At 42.5% G+C, this 21,516-nt stretch overlaps 1 protein-coding gene across 1 annotated transcript; it reads right to left on the bottom strand.

Annotated features, from left to right (window-relative positions):
- Positions 1–1,273: 1,273 nt before the first annotated feature.
- Positions 1,274–21,162, bottom strand: MTCH2 (mitochondrial carrier 2). The gene is made up of 13 exons (XM_005909820.3): positions 20,897–21,162; positions 18,277–18,361; positions 18,016–18,122; positions 12,482–12,508; positions 12,225–12,287; positions 10,678–10,735; positions 10,375–10,426; positions 9,199–9,258; positions 7,935–8,028; positions 6,946–6,993; positions 6,091–6,158; positions 4,584–4,659; positions 1,274–2,752 (listed from the first exon to the last, which is right to left on the bottom strand). Exons 1-13 carry the CDS (start codon positions 20,981–20,983, stop codon positions 2,666–2,668), a joined length of 912 nt encoding a protein of 303 aa, XP_005909882.3. The 5' UTR covers positions 20,984–21,162; the 3' UTR covers positions 1,274–2,665.
- Between the last annotated feature and the right edge of the window lie 354 nt (positions 21,163–21,516).

The raw sequence follows: 21,516 nt of genomic DNA, 5'->3' as shown, positions 1-21,516 counted from the left end.
TGAAACATACTAGCTATATAATTCTGAATGAGTTACTTGAGTCTCATTTTCTTTATTTCTAAAGTGGAGACACCTACTGTACCAAAGATTATGAGAAGTCAAGCTTCCATGGCAGGCGGTACAGTCACTACCATTGTTCTCCTCGCTTGCCACGTGTCTGCCACGCACGGCACCTTAAACTGACCAACTTCACGCACTCTCACTTCACCAGCTACACTTTTCCCATAAAGCCCAGGGAGGCTGTTTCAGTGGGCCTGTTTTAAAGGGATCAATATAATTTTTTCCCACAGATTTTCAGACCAGAGAGAAGCGATGCCACTGCTGTGTAAGCCCTGAACTCAGTGTGTGGTGTAGTTTCTCTTCTGTCTGTTTAGTTGGCAATATCATTACAAGCCTTGGGGGAGGAAGAGTTTGAAGGCAAAGATCTTGTCCAGCTGAGAGGACTTAAGAGAGACTTCACAAAGAGATGACCCTAGAACTGAATTTTACCATATAGGGAACACTTCAAGGGGGAGAGGGAAGGAGGACGTTTCTAGAGGAGGAAATCACAGCAAAACTACAGTATGTTTAGGTAACATGAGAAGCTGGGATCCAGGACTAGGTTTAAAGTTTCTTTCATCCTAAAGTTGTCTGTATAGCCTGGTACTTTTACAAGCACCCAAGTCCCAGGAAACTCCACATTCTCTCCTTCAGTCAAGCTTCAGTGACCAGCACACTCCCCAGAGGGAATACTTCCTGGCAACTTAGCTCAGCCCTGCCAAGCCAAACCACCTGTACCAGTTTCACAAGTACAGCACACAAGATAACCCTTATCTGGGTTTACATGATTTACATTATGAGTCACTTCATTTTTTGTGTGTCTCTTAAAAGTACCTACATACCTGCATTTACCAGCCCCGGAATAAACTTCTGAGTATGTTAATGGCTTATAAAATTTCATGGAGGACCACAAATGTAGTCCTCTTGCCTGAAAAATCCCATGGACAGAGGAGCCTGGGGGGGCTACAGTCCACGGGGTCACAGAGAGTTGGACGCAACCGAACAATAAGCACAGGTGTAGTACCCTTATGGGACCGACAGCCTGGATGCAGTGAGCTGGATCGGCCAGTGTGCTGACTAATCCCAGGCCTTGGTGAAATTTTTCCACAGCCCAACTTTCAAAGGCAAAACCGGAGCCTTGGCGCCCTCTGGTGGCAGACTGGTTCTCATAGTCAGACAGGCTCCCCAACTAGGCAGGCGTGTGTGAAGACAGAAGCCACAGGTCATAAACATGGCAGTTTCCTAGATCATCTTTACTTGAAGATTTTTTTTTGGGAAAAAAAAAGTAGGTAATGCAAAACATTTTTATATTAAAACAAATGCAGATAATATTGAATATAAAATTTACATTGCTTTTTGAGACAAAGAGACATCAAAGACATTTCAAGGTAAGCTACTCACGAGCTTCAGGCTATACTCTTAAACTCGGCGTGTGGGGGCGAGGAGAGGAGACCCTGCATGCTCAGTCTAACACTGTGGGTGCTGCTGCTTTGACGGGAAGTAGCGAATTCTTCTGAGAAACAGCAAATGACGCGTTTACTCATTTGGCAACAACCCAGTGGATTATAAGTAAAACCAAATGCTTTCTCATTTTAAGAGCATTTTAACCTGCTTGGAAAAGGCCTGAGTAAAATAAGAGCTTTATGTTTGAGTGGATATTTATTTCCTTCTAAAATGATTTTTCCCCTACTATGAATGTTAACATGCCTAACTGAGGGTATGACATGCGAGCTGGTCAGTAGTCTAAGAGCCCTACGGATGTCAGTCTGCACCATCAGACGTGAGGTTACAAGTACACCTTCCAAGGGTGTCATGAGGAATGGAAAACAAACTGCTCACCTTCTGCAAGGACAAAATGCGAACAAAACAAAAACCGAAGAACAAGAGATTACATGCAGTTGGAACTGTGTAATGATGTGATTTAGGGACTGGCAAGGCTAACGCTCCAGTATCTGCTTTTCACACTTCATGTGACAGTAAGAGCCTCTGTGAGGGTGAAAAAGGAGACATTACACTTCCTTTCCAAAGCCTGCTTTTTCTCTGTAACTGTCCTTTTTTCTTGTTGTTGGCAACACAATTTCTTGCTTTGCAATAACAGCGTGCAGATTTTCTAGGGTAGGTTAGGCGTGTATTGTCCTTTCTGTGAGGTATGAGAGCCAGGGTTAGTTGAATGTGCTAAGAAGAATATGCTGGGAGGCAGGTTCCAGTGGATGCCGCTGAGTTTTAAGGTCTACCAAAGAAAAGGTAATTTATGACTTCCCGTATCATTTGCCTTATTCATTTTCTCAACTTTTGCATTTTCTTTCTTCATGGGACTGTACTCTCTTCATTTTACAAAACCTTAAATTGAGACTCAAATTGCATGACAACTTGCCGGTACCTTTAGGTAAATGCAACTTCTTAAGTAAAATAACCTGGGGTTAAAATGTCCCATTTCAGGGGGAGTATCAGTGGTAAATCATGTGCTGGGAAAAAGAACAAAAAAGGCAGACACCAAACACCTCCATTTTCCCAAGATTAAATGATTATTAAAAAAAGCGCGCCACACTGTATAGAAATCAACATTCTCTCCCATAATTCTGTGCGTCTGGGACTATAGAAATGTCACTGTCCCTGCCCCACATCTTCAAATCAACATTCTCAGGTCACAACAGTAAGTCTTCCCAAAGGGGACCTTCCGGAAAAACAAGCTATTTCCTCGGCTCATATTTCCCTGAAAGAAAAATAAAATAAATACAAATAAAGTCTAGTGTGAAAATGAGGTCAGCTAGTCCAAAGCAGCAAAGACATCCAACTGGACGTACTTCTGAGAAACGAAATGATGAAAACGACCAGACTATCACCATCACAGTGCAGATGTCGCTGCGCTATGGGGCAGCGACGTGTCATCTCCGACGCAAGCTGAGCCTCTGTGGAACTACCTACCATTTGACACGTGGATAAAGGCAAGTATTTCTTATTTAGACAGATGTTCCCAGTCCAGATTCTGGCTCTGCTATGTGCTAGTTAGCTGGGCTATCAAGTGTGTTAACTCATACCAAGTGTCGTGAACAGTCCTAACACGTAGCAAGCGCCAGCTTTTATTTGTATTTTGTTTTTTGGCTGCACGCATGTGGAATCTTAGTTCCCTGATCAGGGTTGGAGCTCGTGCCCCTTGCAGTAAAAGTGCGGAGTCAACCTCTGGACCACTGAGGAAGTCCCCATGTCAGCTTTTATTTGTTTTGAACCGAACGGTCAGATCTCTAGGGAGTACTTATAAAATCTTATAATTAAAGTAGTCATGTTGTGAGTTTAATTGAGCAGACTTAAGTGAGACAGCCTGTTCGTAGATCCTGCTCTCCCAAATACAAGCTGTGTGATTGTGGGTTATGCAATTGGCATTATTTAACTGTTCAAAGTCCCAGTTTCTTCATATGTGAGGCGGAACGGTAAAGTACAGTATCTCTCCTCACAAGGTTACTTTGAGGGTTGCATGAGCTGAAACATGGAGAACTCTTAGCATGATGCCTCGTATACAGTGAATGATCAATTAACATTTGCTGTTGTCTTAAGCACTTAAAGGTTCAACTGTAAAGTGTCTGATACCCTAATAATTTTCTGTTTGGTTTCTTTATATAGCAGAGTTGAATGTTCACATTAGGTCTGTCTGGCAACCATCAAAGTGTCCTGGCCTGAGTTCACAGAGGGGCTTGTTGGGTCCACTGAGCAAAAGCCCCCCAGCTTAGGCCTCTGCATTCCGAGTTCAGGCTGGGAAGCCTGAGCCCCGTGAACAAAGGCCTTTCTCATCAGTGTCTCCAGCGCTCTAACAGCGTGCAACAAAGAGCTTCCTCATAGGCCTTCCTCCACAGTCCTCTACAAAGTGTTTCCCACTCAAAAACAGCTTTCAACTGATGGCCACTCTAAGCGATTCCATGTTAAATTTAGCGCTCAGCCACTCATTATTTTGGTTCCTATTAAAGCTCTGCCTAGACTGATCAAGAATTTTTGGTTGGAGATGACCTACCCCATAGCAAAAGCAAACAATACACCGGAATCTGGACGCCGCATGGACTAACATGACTGCAGAAGAGAGCAGTTCTGCTGACACCACTGTGACAATGTTGTAAACAAACAACTATTGCTCAGCTTCTCTAAATATATTAGAAAATACATTTCAGAATATATTCTGACAAGTTACAAGAAGATGAGGTTGGAAAAAGTAATCTGAAATTGAGGGTATCATTTTAATAACCAGAATAACTGACTGCCCAGACCTTATTTGTAATTTGAATGTAACCACTCAAACGGGTTCCAGATCACATCCAGGAATTCTTCCTTCTTTACCTCTCCTGATGATTTCTAAGCAGCATATTTTACAGCTATGCCAGAGCGACATACGGACCACTGAAAAGGATACATTTAACTGGTAACTAAAGGATAACCTATAAGAATTAACCTGGGATCCCAGAGACTTTTAAGAAAACAAGCAAAAAAACCCCACAAAATATGAAGAGGGGAGAAGGAGAGAGGGAGGGAGGAAGAGAGAGAGAATGAGAGAGAAGTACCTCTTTCTGTAGCATGCACCAGCAATCTATCCAAGAAGAATATATTGGGGCATAGGGAGGGCATCCACCAGCAAGCCTGAAATAGAAAAAGGGATTAGTTACCGAAGTCAATATTTATAAAACATTCTCTCAAGAGCTCAATAGATCTTGGTCAAAATATTCTGCCTGGAAGGTTCCCTGAGAAGCAATTTTAGCGGTTCTATAGAAACAAATTCTGTTGGCACAGGGGAAAGACTGAGCATCCAAAACAGATCCCACTTTCTTACATTTAGGTTTTGAATCAACACATAAAGAGAAACTTTAGCTATGTATTTTCTAAAACATCTAGGTTTTAATTAGTGGACAAATGAAATTCTAGAACACAGTAATTATATGACTAAAGAGCTGAGAAAGGGAATTTAAAACTATGTGGTGTTCAAAAGACTCCAAATATAACAATGGATATCGGTGTGAAACTGTGGTGACTACACGCTCTTACTCAGGCATAACTCCCGCCCACGTCTTCTCTGAAAGTGAAAGTTAGGCACTTAGTGGTGCCTGACTCTTTGTGACCCCATGGACTACAGTCCACCAGGCTCCTCTGTCCATGGAATTCTCCAGGTAAGAATACTGGAGTGGGTTCCATTTCCTTCTCTAGGGGATCTTCTCGACCCAGGGATCAAACCCAGGTCTCCGGCATTATGGGCAGATGCTTTACCGACTGAGCCATCAGGGAAGCCACTCATTTCTCTAAAAAAACTGCAAATAACAACAACACACTTAACTCATCCTTCAAGCCTGCTCTGGGCTACAATGCGGCAGCCGATCCGCAAATCACAGAACAAACACAATATGGTAACTGCTCACAACTCTCCATAGCTATCACCTGGATACCTTGTCTGAAAACAGTGACATGTCTAATGGCGTGCTGTGACGGGTACCCTAGTGGAACAGAATTAAATCACGAGGTTAAAACTTCTGTCCAACCTGGCAGTCACCTGGCATCTGGAAATCAATGGTGTCCATCCCCACCCTCGGCCCTCCTTCCCAATCAATACATGAAAGGTCAAGAAACTTTTCATTTTCAACCAAATTTTCTACTTTTCTAACTTCAAAACACTTTTTCCATGAAGCCCTGATGCAAAACAGGTACAGGTTGTCATTCAATCCCTAACATACTTTTCATAATGTTCATAAGAGAGGATAAGGATTAATATAAAGCAAAGATGTGAGAGTGATCATTATTCCACTATTTTCAGAAAAGAACCTAGACTACTGACAAGTACATACTATTTATAAGTACTTAAGGAATATTATTTGTGCCCTTCTCTATTTCAAAACAGGCTATGAAGAGACTGCTTATAATACAAATTGATGGCACTGCTGGCGCATGGGGCAGACAGGAAAAATCAGGAAATCTACTCATAGCATCACCTGTACTTATCCTTGCCAAATTTCTACCAGGACTGCTCTGCCTGTCAGGCATACAGGCAGCCAATTACTAGGATAAGAAATGCAAGGCACTTACCCACAGTTGTTGACAGCCATAAGATTAGAGACAAGCACAAAGGGATAGGTCAACATACTGGCAAAAAACTGTAAGGAGGAAAAAGCAGCTCAGTTATTAAGTCATGCCTGGCCTCTCTCATGTCCCTCCTTCTCAGCCCTAGCCCTAGTGCCGCTATGCTCAAATGTGCCATACTGCTTTTGCCTTCTCTGTATCCCCGGTCAAGACTAAAGTACACATTCTGGAGTCTGGAGATGTTTCTCCCCTTACCCTGCAACCTTTTCACCAAAGGTCAGAAGACTTCTCTTATTCTGTGACTGAGCCTCATTCACATACAACTGAACTTCAACATTTAAAACTAAGTACAATGAGCATTTCAAAACAGCCCTGAAGAAAACAAGAGAACACAAACATCTTTCCAAAGACAACGGAAGCTACTCCAAAAGTCAGCCACTGCAAGACTCCACGTAAGTAAAGAGACTGAAGCCTTCAGTATTCGTCCAGCAGGACACAGGAGGGGGCAGGGGCAGATCTGTGTTGGCAAACGCCCGCTGACCCCTCTGGAAGTTGACCAGCACCAAACCACGTGAGTTTGTTATTTCTGCCTCTGTGATGCAGGGACTCTGGGTTGTTCCTACCTCTGACCAAAACACAATAATGACACATTCCAAATTTCAAAGAAAACAAAACTACTCCTCAAAGGTTAAGAGGATGTTTATTTATTTATTTATTTATTTTAAATTTTATTTATTTATTTGGCTGCTCTGGGTCTTAGTTGTAGCATGTGGGATCGAACCTGGGCCCCCTGCACTGGGAGCTCAGAGTCTTAGCCACTGGACCACCAGGGAAGTCCCAAGAGGATGTTTAAAAACTTACTCCTGTGACAGCTTGGGAATAACTCTTCATTTCATTCATGGTGGAAACCTATAACAGGAAGAAAGCCTTTATTAGAACGAGTGAGAAAATTAAGCTGGTATTAATAGCTAATTGTCCTCCCCGTATCAAAACAGTCTATTTTTGAATTCAAGTTCTTTGACAACCTGAAAATTAATTTACAGGATGAAAACATAAAAGACTGGCTAGGAGCATAAAAAGGCAGTGGTCAAAATGATCACCTTGACTCAACATTAATAGGCAAGTTCATATAAGACTAGGATGGCTTCCAGGAACTAATATAATGGCCTCAGGATTTCAAAAGCACCAGGAAGTGAGACTGGAAATCTTTGCCCGGGTCCTAGAAATACAACCCCCGGAAACCACGTTGATGGTACTCTTAGGGCCAAGTCACTCCTTCTGTATACACCCAGCTGTATCCCAGATGCTGTGGGGGAAGATCAGTCTCTACTCAAGTAACCAAGCACATGGATTTCTGGTCCTACCTCTGGCCTGGGTGTGTTCTCGTTTCCACCATGCTATGGAACTCTCTTGGGTTCAAAGAGGTCTACAGCTGCTGAGGCTGCAGAAACATGACTTTTAGGGAAAGCTGATTCTCAAACCCCCGGCCCAGGCTGAAGTTTCCAGAAAGCCCAATGTAAGAGTCCCCTGAGCACTTCCAATTAGATGAAACCCCTGAATATACGATAGAACTGTCCTGCTTCATGGTGTCCTCTAACATTAGGCATCAACAAAGAAGCAATCTCCTTGCAGACGCTTAGGCTCACCCTGCCAAACCCTTTCCAGGTGCCTCTCTCTGAGGTAAGCAGCGTAGATCATTCCATTACCCTCTGAAAATCTGACCGTTAATATTTAGCTATATAATGGTGAGTCTCATATCACCAACTGCCATCTTACTGTAAAGCTAACCTAGCTGCCAGGCGGGGACCGTGCAGTCAGCACCAGCACATCTCATCAGGAGCCCAACCTACCCCACTGTCCAGAGCGTAGGTATTGACGAGGTAGGCCAGCGAGTTACAAAGCCACAAGGAGATGATGTCACCGAGCAGGCGAGGGATAAGGCCCCTGCGTGAGGAAGCAACAAAGACAAGAGCCAAGAGGTGTGATCATTTGGAAAGTAATTCACTCATTTATATTTACTTATATAAGTCATACAAGAATTCATTTATCCTTCAATTAAAAAATAAACAAATAAAGATTTTAAAACATTCTAGAGAACTGAAAGGAACCGAATATCAGAACGTAACCAGTTCATTCTAATTAACACAATTGTTCTTGAAGCTAATCTCTAATGACTTGTATTCTCATTTTTAAAATGAGAATTTTAAAGGCTACATCCCTCTGAGCTATGGCCAATGGCTCAACTTACTATTAATAACTATAATCAGGGAGGCAAATAATTTGCCTACTTCAGAGAAGAGACTTAACTATGATTATTGTTAGACTACTTGATATACAAATTTGGCCATGCAAAAGATGAGAAAATGACAAAGTGAAAACGGCCCAAACGTGGACACAGGTGAGAGGCATCAGAAAACACATTTCCAGGGCCTAGGTACGCTAGGTGAGGCCGTGTGGAGCACCGGGACAAAGGTTACCTCAGACTGAAGACCAAGGATTAAATGCCACTTCTACCACTTATCAGCAAATGAACTTCCCAGAGCATCAGTTTTGTTTTTGTTAATCTCTAAAATGAGAATAATAATAGCTATCTTGTCTATTTCCCAGAATATTTATAATACTCAAAAAAAAAATCAACGATGTGGAAACACTGAAAATCAAAAAGGACCATTTAGCTAATAATGCAGTTTTTGTCATTAACAGAACTAAGGTAGTAGCCTAAGTTCTTCTAAAGTAAATTCAAGGGAATGAACACAAAGCACATACTCTGAGGATAAGAAAGACACCCATTAGATACCTCTCCATTTTTCCAAAATGAACTTTCCTCATTTCATCAACTATATAGCAACTGAGAACTTACTATGACAGTAGAGACTTGGAATGAATTTATTACTTAAAAAAACCCTCTCCTTTCAACCATTTCAGATGTGCAGAGCAAAAGTTTGGGATCTCTTACAAGAGCATTTAAGTCAGAGGGGCCAAAACAGAGTTTAACATGAAATAAACCAAAAGAGTACATTTTCCCTGAGGCTGAAACAAGGAGTCATGTCCTCATTCTCATTAAAGTGTCCTACTCACACAAAAATCACATCCACAAATCAGTAATTTACTCACGCAAAAAATCCTAGGATGCCCTCTTCCCGATAGATTGTTGCTATGGAGTCACAAAGTCCACTAGGTTTAGAAGGAAGAAAGGTAAAGTACATTCAGATTACAAGGTTCAACCGCCACTTTGGACAAGGTTATACCCCCACCCACCTCCCCTTTCTACCTCCCGCATTCCGCAAAGACAGATGAATTCAGAAACAGAAGGGGAGATACTGCTTATGGCAGAAAGTGAAAGATACCCTTATGGCAGAAAGTGAAGAGGAACTAAAAAGCCTCTTGATGAAAGTGAAAGAGGAGAGTGAAAAAGTTGGCTTAAAGCTCAACATTCAGAAAACGAAGATCATGGCATCTGGTCCCATCACTTCATGGGAAATAGATGGGGAAACAGTGGAAACAGTGTCAGACTTTATTTTTGGGGCTCCAAAATCACTGCAAATGGTAATTGCAGCCATGAAATTAAAAGACGCTTACTCCTTGGAAGGAAAGTTATGACCAACCTAGACAGCATATTCAAAAGCAGAGACATTACTTTGCCAACAAAGGTCCGTCTAGTCAAGGCTATGGTTTTTCCTGTGGTCATGTATGGATGTGAGAGTTGGACTGTGAAGAAGGCTGAGCACCGAAGAATTGATGCTTTTGAACTGTAGTGTTGAAGAGGACTCTTGAGGGTCCCTTGGACTGCAAGGAGATCCAACCAGTCCATTCTAAAGGAGATCAGTCCTGAGTGTTCTTTGGAAGGAATGATGCTGAAGCTGAAACTCCAGTACTTTGGCCACCTCATGCGAAGAGTTGACTCACTGGAAAAGACTATGATGCTGGGAGGGATTGGAGGCAGGAGGAGAAGGGGACGACAGAGGATGAGATGGCTGGATGGCATCACTGACTCGATGGACGTGAGTCTCAGTGAATTCCAGGAGTTGGTGATGGACAGGGAGGCCTGGCGTGCTGCGATTCATGGGGTCGCAAAGAGTCGGACACGACTGAGCGACTGAATTGAACTGAACTGAAGGGTATAGTCACATGGAGTCAGGATGAATTCTGGCTTCAGTGGTTGTGTGTGTCTGTGTAAGTCAAATGATATAAGATATATGCATTTGCTTTGCAAGCTCTAAGGCATCACAGACATGTAAAGTATTTGGCATTAACAGATCTCCTTGAAGACTTGAAAAGAGAAACACTTACCAGTACTTGGATTCTCTGCCAATGAATTGTACCATAGATCTCAGAGTGATCACTAAAGAATACAGAGGAAAGATTTTTAACCTACCTCCAGGTAAATTTTAATAGCCCTGAAAAAAAGTTTTGCCCACCTAAAGACACTTTTGGTATCTGGATAAATTGGATAAAAACCAAAACAAGCAAACCAAAAACACACAGGCAAGGCACTTTAGTGAACTCTCATGTCAACCTATGGAAGTAGACAGGAGAGATCATGATACAGAGAGAGATAAAGAGTCGAATTTCAGTTGTCCACTGCAGACCTACCGTGGAAGGGATGTGTGATGAGGGTAGCAGCAGAACGAGCCATCATCTCCCGAGTTGTCTAGAAACAATCAGCAAACACACTTGTGAAATCTGAATAAACGACATTTAAATTCCTGCAAGAAGTCACTTTCTTACTGAAGAGTAAGAAAGTGGGTGACATAGCACTCCTGAGTCAGGATGAGCAGCCCGAATAGGATGCAATATGATACAATATCATTCTGTCACAGCTTTCACTCAGGGATTTCAACGTTATGTCTCAAAACTTCTCTGTAAAGCAGATTTCTATTATCATCTCAAAGAAAAACAAAAGCAAAGAAACAGGTAAAGGGACTTTCCTGGCGGTCTGTGCTTGAAATGCAGGAGGTGTGGTAACCTAGCTGGGATAAAACTATGAGGACTGTATTTAGATTATTAACTGGATCTCTCATTGTGAGTGATTTCAGAGACTCTGATATCTGCACTAGGCAAATGTCAGGCTCTATTTAATCTACACCAACAGCTTGAGGACAGCAGAACAACTTTGGTTTGGTTTTTTAACCACAACCCTATAACTAACTGCGCAGTATCCTGGAGCTCCTATATTTATCCCAGTTTATCTTTCTTATCCAGGATTCTGTAAAGAGGTTAGTAAAAAAAATTCAACCATAACACCTGGAGGTAGGCTGTAAATACAGAAGGTCTGTCGTTCATTTTTGCACTTAGTTAAGAGATCCCTCACCTCCACTCTATTGGTAGTTCTAAGAGCCACAGGATGAACTCAAGGAAGTTCAGAAAATATAAGATACATATTAATTAATACACGTATCTCTGTGTTCCTTGCTCAGTCACTACTCAGTTGTGTTTGACTCTTTGTGACCCCAAGGACTGTAGCCCAGCAGGCTCCTCTGTCCATGGGATTTCCCAGGCAAGAATACTGGAGTGGGTTGCCATTTCCTTCTCCAGAGGATCTTTCCGACCCAGGGATCGAACCCAAATCTCTTGAGACTCCTGCACTGGCAGATGGATTCTCTACCACTGTGCCATCCAGAAAGCCACAATATTATGTTTTTGAAGGCAGCTTTTACTGAAAATCATGACCTTACTATAGACAATTAGATAATATCAAGACTAAGAAATAAAAAAGAGTATTATTAAGTTAGGCGTGCAACCAACTCCAATGGCAGAAGATAGGGGTGGGAAATGAATGATGAGGGCATTTCAAAGTCAGAATAATGTTGTAAAAGCATTTCTAGATATATAACGTCCAACACACGCAGGGCCTCGGCTACTATATGTTAATACTGTTGGGCCAGAGATTTTCAACTCTAAGAAGTTTCAATAGAAACCTCTTCAACATTAAAGATGAAATGAGTGGGAAAAATATGTTTCCTTGAAATGCATCAATTCCAAACAGCAAGCAATGCATTCTTCTTTCTATTCTGCATGCAGTAAAGCCCGTATTAAATCGAAGGTTTAATTTCCCTTGGAACACTGAACATACAGGCCTGATGATCCTGATTCCATAACTGCCACTCCACTCTGATTTAGAGAGATCATAATCATCTCACCTCTTTGATAACCCGGTCAAAGGAAGATGAGACTTCTTTCTGTACATTTCCAGATCCTGACTCCTGGAAATCAAAATAAAAGATCGCTATTGTGATGGTTTTCAACAGAACTGGTCAAACCGGTGGCCACCCTGTATAAAAACATTGTCCACGATGAAAGGAAAGCTGACTGCTTGTCCCTCTTCCTAAAGAGGACAACGAGCAGCAGCGGCTTGCGGGGAAAACGGGCTCAAGCATACACACTGGCTTCAACATACCTCAGCCTTGTCACACTCCTGGTAATGCTACAAAGGAAGAGAAAGGAAGAGGATGATTAGGTCTATCATAGTGTCACTGAGACAGGACATAAAAGGAAAACCCTATTGATTGGCAGAAATTAAAATGGTTGATTTTTGGGGGGTGGGTGGGGCTATAAATTTCCCATTAACTTCTATTTCTAATTAACACTTGGAAATATTAACATTAACAAGTGTCTTTAAGATGATCCTGTTGCTAAGTTTAACATACTGATTGGGCAACTCACAAAAACTCATGTCTAGAAAGAAAAAGGAGGGACTTCCCAGGTGGTCCAGTGGTTAAGACCTGGGTCCTGATCAGGTCTTAGATCCTCCCGCTCCAACTAAGAGCTCGCACGCTGCAAGTAAAAGATCTCACAGGCCGCAACTAAGACCAGGTGCAGCCAAATAAATTAAATATTAAAAAAGAAGAAAAAGGAAAACAAAACAAAACTCCAAGAGCGTTATTTACTAAACACACACTAACAAAATAAACCGGTAAAAACAGTGCTTCCCAGGTGGCGCTGGTAGTAAGGAACCTGCCTGTCAGTTCAGGACACGTAAGAGACACAGTTTGCTCCCTGAGTCAGGAAGATCCACTGGAGGAGGGCACGGCAACCCACCCCCAATGTTCTTATCTGGAGAATCCCAGGGACAGGGGTGTCTGACAGGCTACAGTCCATGCGGTCGCAAAGAATCAGACACAAGTGAAATAACTTCGTACATACTCAGAGGACTAAGGCCACAGAAAAAGCCTCAGGACTTTTTCACAGGGAAACTCAGGTCCAATACCAAATTAGGGCAAGATGCTTTCCTTCCCTACAAAGAACAGAGAATTGGTACTAAGCCTGAATAGCTAAACCTGCCTCTCTTTTCCTTTTGAATTTGACTGTTTCTGAGCCAAACAAGAGAGAAGATGCTTTCTTAATTCTGGCAAAGATACATGAAACTGCCAGAGCTTAGGCTGCATTGGAAGAGAAAATATTATTCGTGGGATATTTCAGAAATAGAAGATGGGCTAGGTGAAATATAAGAACCAGACAACTGACTTCCCAGACATAGTGAGGTTTAAAAAATAGACAACACTTGTCTCTTGCAAAAAGAACTGCGTTTCTTAAAAAGAAAATCAGAGGGAAGAGGACAAACATCACAAAGTGAAATGATGGTTTTTGGCCAAATTCCAGATCTTTGGCCAGAAATTAATTCTAACAGTTTCAGGCATCTTTAAAAATTCTCACTAATTTCTAGGCTTTGGTTTTCACTGATAATAAAATTTTCAACAGTCTCTTCTACATTATCCTGAACAGATTTCAATTTAATTCTTGTTCAGATATACAGAACTCAAGTTCCAAAGAATAGCAAGAAAAGATAAGAAAGCCTTCCACAGCGATCAATGCAAATAAATAGAGGAAAACAACACAATGGGAAAGACCAGAGATCTCTTCAAGAAAATTAGAGATACCAAGGGAACATTTCATGCAAAGATGGGCTCGATAAAGGACAGAAATGGTATGGACCTAACAGAAGCAGAAGATATTAAGAAGAGGTGGCAAGAATACACAGAAGAACTGTACAAAAAAGATCTTCATGACCCAGATAATCACAATGGTATGATCACTCACCTAGAGCCAGACATCCTGGAATGCAAAGTCAAGAGAGACTTAGGAAGCATCACTACAAACAAAGCTAGTGGAGGTGATGGAATTACAGCTGAGCTATTTCAAATCCTGGAAGATGATGCTGTGAAAGTACTGCACTCAATATGCCAGCACATTTGGAAAACTCAGCAGTGGCCACAGGACTGGAAAAGGTCAGTTTCCATTCCAATCCCAAAGAAAGGCAATGCCAAAGAATGCTCAAACTACCACACAATTGCACTCATCTCACATGCTAGTAAAGTAATGCTCAAAATTCTCCAAGCCAGGCTTCAGCAATATGTGAACCGTGAACTTCCAGATGTTCAAGCTGGATTTAGAAAAGGCAGAGGAACCAGAGATCAAATTGCCAACATCCACTGGATCATCGAAAAAGCAAGAGAGTACCAGAAAAACATCTATTTCTGCTTGATTGACTATGCCAAAGCCTTTGCCTGTGTGGATCACAATAAACTGTGGAGAATTCTTCAAGAGATGGGAATACCAGACCACCTGACCTGCCTCTTGAGAAACCTATATGCAGGTCAGGAAGCAACAGTTAGAACTGGACATGGAACAACAGACTGGTTCCAAATAGGAAAAGGAGTACGTCAAGGCTGTATATTGTCACCCTGCTTATTTAACTTAAATGCAGAGTACATCATGAGAAACGCTGGGCTGGAAGAAGCACAAGCTGGAATCAAGATTGCCGGGAGAAATATCAATAACCTCAGATATGCAGATACCACGACCCTTATGGCAGAAAGAGAGGAGGAACTAAAATGCATCTCAATGAAAGTGAAAGCGGAGACTGAAAAAGTTGGCTTAAAGCTCAACATTCAGAAAACGAAGATCATGGCATCACTTCATGGGAAATAGATGGGGAAACAGTGTCAGACTTTATTTTTTTGGACTCCAAAATCACTGCAGATGGTGACTGCAGCCATGAAATTAAAAGACGCTTACTCCTTAGAAAGAAAGTTATGACCAACCTAGATAGCATATTCAAAAGCAGAGACATTACTTTGCCAACAAAGGTCTGTCTAGTCAAGGCTATGGTTTTTCCAGTGGTCATGTATGGATGTGAGAGTTGGACTGTGAAGTAAGCTGAGTGCCAAAAAATTGATGCTTTTGAACTGTGGTGTTGGAGAAGACTCTTGAGAGTCCCTTGGACTGCAAGGAGATCCAACCAGTCCATCGTGAAGGAGATCAGCGCTGGGATTTCTATGGAGGGAATGATGCTGAAGCTGAAACTCCAGTACTTTGGCCACCTCATGTGAACAGCTGACTCATTGGAAAAGACTCTGATGCTGGGAGGGATTGGGGGCAGGAGGAGAAGGGGACGACAGAGGATGAGATGGCTGGATGGCATCACTGACTCAATGGATGTGAGTCTGAGTGAACTCCGGGAGTTGGTGATGGACAGGGAGGCCTGGCATGCTGCGATTCATGGGGTCGCAAGGAGTTGGACACGACTGAGTAACTGAACTGAACTGAACAAAGTCTAAAACAGTCTTGTCAATCCTAAATTGGTCTTTCTTCTTGACTGTGTAAACTGCTTTTGATTCTAAGTGTAGTACCAAGACCCTGTTCTATTTCACTTGGCTACATGTGAACACATATTCCAGGTACCTGGCTACCTCAAGTTTGTCTTACTTTTCCTTTACATAAAGGAACTTGAGTAATTCAAGAGTAATTACAAGAGTAATTTCACTCTTGCTCTAAAACTACACATTAACCTCTTTGAACTAGATGACAACTGTTTTCCTACATGAAAACTTCCCTGGAGGTCCAGTGGTGACGACTCTGAGCTTCCACTGCAAGAGGCATGCATTTTTCCTGGTTGGAGAACTATGATTCCACATGGTGTCTGCAGCATAGATTGAAAAAAAAAATCTAAACCTCACTTGGGTAACAGCAACACTTTCACTGCGTCAGATAATGGTGTGGCTGGAAAATAGAGTAGTAATCCAGGCCCCAAAATATCAGCCCATTAACACTCCATCATTCTGACCCACGTCAAAGTCACTCAGCTGTGTCCAACTCTTTGCGACCCCATGGACTATGCAGTGCATGGAATTCTCCAGGCCAGAATAATGGAATACCATTTTGGGTGACCCTGACCCAAGGGCCACCCAAAATAGTGGCTCATCAGTCCACAGGCATGATGACAAGAGTAAGTATAATGAATAACAAAACAGCTTCCACAAGAGGAACTGACTGGAAAACCTCTGCAAATCAACTCAACAAAGTCTGAAGAGAATTTAAAACCTAAGCTAATCAGATCATGAAACTGCAACCAAATCATGATTTGCTCATCAAATGATAACACATTTTTACCTAGTAGAACTGGGGCACTGTAAAAGCTACTTTAAAAAGTGCCTGGAGGACTGCACTGAGTAGTGCTTGAAATAAACGGTTTGCAAACATTGGGAATTTAACACATTGGATATATAGATTGAAAATACTACATAGATTGGGTTAGCAAATACTGCTACACTTTTAAGAACTAGAGCACAGAAGGTAATATAGCTTTGGCGCCAGTGGGAGACGGAATAATGAACAAGAAAACCTATAAATTTTATATTCTCAACCCTACTCATACTGAACAACCTTCCCACGAACTGTTCTAAATGGTACAGAATTTGTACATGTAACACCTCCACAAATATACCAAGAGGCAATTCTGCTGACCTACACTGTAGCTGGCGCAACTGAGAGACAAGTACAGTCAAAGTATCTAAAGTTAAAAGAAGACAGCAAAGCAGAAGGATAACCATGAAAAAGATGTAACTGTGATGTTTTTAAGAACACTTTATGAGACAACTCAAACACAGAATAATTAAGGAAACGACTCATTACCTCTGTATCACCTACCAAGCTTAAACAGATGTTAACATTTTGACCTTTCTGCTTAAAATTTCTTGCCTTTGTAAAATAAACTACCACAGATACAGCTGAAGTTCCACCCTTCATTTCGTTCCCTCTTCTCAAAAGTAACCATAACCCTTATAGTCAATGCACACACGTGGGTGAGGTTTTCTTAAAAAACAAACATTCAGATTTACGCAGTATAACACAAAAAGAAAGAGTGCACAGAATACAAACGCACAGTGCAACAAATAATTAAATGGCAAATATCCACACAGCCATGATCCAGATCAGGGAAGATCATTTCCATTACCCTCGCATCCCATGCCTGGTCTCCCTTCCTCTTCCCATAAATAAACACTATCCTGACTTTAACGTTTATCTTAAGTTAAAAAAAAAAAAAAAAGTTTGTCACAGAAAATATTTTACTAGGAGTAACACTAGGAATAAGAGGAAAATAAAATCAGAAATGTATGTTTTAACCAGCTTCCTTCGTCTTTTGAAGAAATAAGATGAGTTATGCATGAATGCTTAGTCTTTAAGTCAAGTTCGACTGCAACCCCTTGGACTGTAGCCTGCCAGACTTCTCTGTCAATGGGATTTTCCAGGCAAGAATACTGGAGCAGGTTGCCATTTCCTTCTCCAGAGGATCTTCCCAACACAGGGATTGAACCTGAGGCTCCTGTCCCATCTCCCCCATTGCAGGCGTATTCTTTACTAATGAAGGAAGCCCCAAGTAAGCTATTGAGGAGCTCAAATAAGTGCACTTAATTTCTGCTCAGAACACCTGGTCCAGAGGAAGCTTGTGTAGATCAAAATCAATTACTTCATCTTAGACAAATTCTCTTTGCTTCCCAGGAAAGAATTAACAACGAGTATTTCAAGTGCATATTTTTCAAGAGGAAGAAAAGCCATGGATATAAATATATCTTTGCAATTGCTCTTAATCAGTAGGACAAACTGTTGTTAAAAGGTAATCTAAATCTATGGAAAGATGGATTTTCTTATTACCTGTAAAACTTTACCATGGACCACAGTTCCAAGGATGCCTGAACACAGTCTTGGAGTTAAGCCTGTGAACAATCCACGCTTCCCATCAATGCTCGCGATGTGCTGAGCTAAGAACACAAATCAGAGATTTACATCCTAGCTGAAAGAAATGGTCACACAGAAATTTCAAGAAAACATGCTTTCTATATATTTTTTTCAGTGACTCCTGCCTATCACATTTGCCAATGTCATCCAATTCTAAATAAATCAAAAGACACTCACCATAACAAAAGAGACCAGGAAGTTGACAGACTTGCCGCCCAAAAATATTTCGTCCTACTGTTGGAGCAAGAGGCTCATATCCCACCTTTGAAAATAAGAGGATATATCAATACTAGGCAACATTCCCAGGAATCCCTGGGTTGCAAGGTCTTGAATAAAGAACAAATTTAGAGTTATAATTTTTAACACAAGTTAAAATGCTGTGTGTTTTCCAAGACAGTAACAAAGTTATCACCCCTGTCCATTTTTTTTTTTTGGGGGGGGGTCTTGTTTTATCTTAAATTCTGGCACGCGGTTAAGACTGGTTTCAATGAACTCCAAGTTTTCTTTCGGTTCACATTCTACAAAAAAAAAAAAAAACATGTAGCTGAGATAGACTAGTATTAAACTGAAAACAGAATTAGGGAATTTTTGTGTTAAGAAAGCTACAGTTTACTGAGGATGCTCAAAAGTATTTTCTAAAGAAAATCTATGGAGAAGGAAATGGCAACCCACTCCAGTACTCTTGCCTGGAGAATCCCATGGAGGGAGGAGCCTGGTAGGCTACAGTCCATGGGGTCGCAAAGAGTCGGACACGACTGAGCGACTTCACTCACTCACAGCCAAATACATGAAGTAAATAAATAAGTATTTAAAAAAATAAAGAAAATCTAGCATTTTTTTTTAAATATTTGGACAAAGTGAGATGACTAAGCCAGTGTCAACTTCATATTTGGCTAACAAGACAAACCATTCACAGGCAAACGCAGATACAGCTTGATAATTCATTTGGGAAACAATTATAAGCTAAATGTATTAAAGGAGCAGACAGTCATGAAAAATCTAATGAAGGCCATTTTAGAGTTAATTTCATCATTTTATCTCTACAATATATTCAGAGTCTTTAGTGCCAAAGAGATCCTTGAGTGAATGAATGCTGTTGGACATGGTCTTGACTCTCTATTGCTGTGATTCTCAACCTATTCAACTCAAGAACTCCGGAAAGGCTCACAGTGCAACTATTTTTAAAACTGAGTATTTGGGAATTTCACCAAAACCCCTGAGACACTTGGCAACACAAGGATGTTGTGCAATCAGGATTAAGGAGTTTCTGAGGCAACAGTTCTGATTGTCACTAGAAAACCTTGCCTCCTGGATAATGACTAGGTAATGGGCTTATACCAGATTTATGGCAAAATGCTTCCATCTCAGATATTATCCAGCTAAAAACGTGCCAATTCTGTTTTAGAGATATCAGAGTACATTTCAAAGATTTGTTCTTTTTGTATTTTTTGGCCACGTTATGCAGCTTAGTTCCCTGATCAGGGGCTGAACCTCGGCCCTTGGTAGTGAAAGCGTGGACCTCCAGAGAATTCCCTTTGTTCTTAATTTAAAAAAATATTTATTTACTTGGCTGTGCCAGGTCTTAGTAGTAGCACTCGGCAATCTTTGTTGTGGCATGCGGGATCTAGCTCCCTGATCAAGGATTCCCCCAAGGGGGGATGGGTGGGGGTCTCCAAGACTTAGCCACTGGACCACCGGGGAAGTCCCCCCACTGTTCTTAAATAACTCATTTTACAATAGTTTTTTATTTATAGGTTCTGAATCCACATGGGTCAACTCAGCAACATGTTGTATGAATGAGTATCATAAACTCAAAAGTAAGAAATGGGGCCTTCCCTAATGTCATGCCTATTTTTGACAGAAAGGTGGATGGTGGGGACAGGGCTTCTATCCTTGATACCATGCATGATGTAATGACCTCAACACTCAACAAAAGTTTCAAAAATTAAAGACCTGTCCAGGGAAATTTAGAAAGGCAACTGAAAACACTCCTCAGTTAAAACCTGGCATACCTGCCTATGAATAGAAAATACCCCTTAAGAATTATTTCACAGAAGATTAGAAACTAATCCATACACTTAAAACTCTCTAACAAAACTTGGGCTGAACTGATGTCTAGCTCTGACAGGTGGGATTTTCACTGTCATGAGCCACATGGGCTGCTGCTGGAGAGCCTCAGTGCGTCCTTCCGAAATTTGACTCAGCAATCACTTCTGAATGAGCTCCTTGTGTTTCTCTGGGTATCTGGTGCTAAAATCTCGAAACAGAAAAGCAGCAATAACAGCAGCCAAAAAAAAAAAGAAGAAGAAAAAGAGGAAACAAAAGCTAATAAAACGTGGGCTCCCCTTAAATCTCAAATTTGTCTTTAACAGATTTCACATCTTGCGTTTGGGGCGGGGGACAAGAGAAGAACGCTCATTTCAGAGGAGCGGAGAGGGGAAAGGTTGGGAAGTCCTTGGCGGCGCCCGGCCAGGATCGACCTCGTGGAAGAGAAAACAAAGTTCAGGGGAGTCACCGGGCAGAGCAGGGCAGGGCAGGGCGGCAGTTGGGCTACCGGGAAAGGAGCGGGCCTCACGGCTCGGCTGAAGGCGAGACCTCGGGAAGGCCCACGGGCAGTGGGAGCTCCGCGGACGACGGGAGTAGTCCCTGCAGGGAAGGAAGGGGCGAGCAGCAAAGAAGGAGCAGCAGCATCCCAGGAGACTGAAGGCCCGGAAGGCTGGAGCCGGTCCTCAGGCGCCCTGGGCAGCGGCCACCGAACAGGGTGCCGAACGGGGGAGGGAATGGCGACGACTCGTACCTGGATGAGCACCTTCACGTACATGAGCGGCTGGGACAGGATGGTGAGACCGGAGCCCAGGAGCACCTGACTGGCCGCGTCCGCCATGATGGCACCCGCGGACGGACAGACAGACCGAGCCACCAAGCGACCGAGCCGGTCCCGGGTCACGTGCCAGGGCCGCCGGCTTCACTGGCCCGCCCGCGGCGCGCGCGCACGCAAGCTCCGGAGCGCGCCTCCCTGCTCAGTCCCCGACCACCGCCCCGCCCTCAGAAACGGCAGGCGCTCGCGAGCCGGCGCAGACGTCGGGGCGGGGCTTACGGGCCCGGGCGCACGCGTCAGGTGCTGGGATTCCCCCGCCCTCCGCTAGGAACGGGCCACTTCTCCTGCGCTTGCGCAGGCAGGGAGCTTCCGGGTGGGGAAGAATGGGCGTGGCAATAGGGCCTGACACTTGTCAGCCAAGGCAAGGTCAGAGGAATAAAAGGAATTGTAACAGGATTCTTCGATGTTCTTGCCTCTGAACTTGAGCTTTTGGGATCACCAATGTAAGGTCCAAAGAATATTCAGCGTCAGAATCATAAATAATCTCAGTTCAGTTCAGTCGCTCAGTCGCGTCCGACTCTTGGCGACCCCATGGACTG

Source organism: Bos mutus, chromosome 15 (genome assembly GCF_027580195.1).
Source record: "Bos mutus isolate GX-2022 chromosome 15, NWIPB_WYAK_1.1, whole genome shotgun sequence".
Lineage (NCBI taxonomy): Eukaryota > Metazoa > Chordata > Mammalia > Artiodactyla > Bovidae > Bos > Bos mutus.
Note: the sequence above shows the minus strand (reverse complement) of the source record. Positions and strands in the feature narration are given on the sequence as shown.

Excerpts from the sequence above, each read along its gene's own strand:
- MTCH2 (XM_005909820.3), bottom strand. The coding sequence starts at position 20,983 with ATGGCGGACGCGGCCAGTCAGGTGCTCCTGGGCTCCGGTCTCACCATC. Across the intron at positions 10,736-12,224 it reads TTGACCGGGTTATCAAAGAG|ACAACTCGGGAGATGATGGC; the intron begins GTGAGATGATTA and ends GATTGTTTCTAG. Across the intron at positions 8,029-9,198 it reads GGCATCCTAGGATTTTTTGC|GGGCCTTATCCCTCGCCTGC; the intron begins GTGAGTAAATTA and ends TTCCTCACGCAG.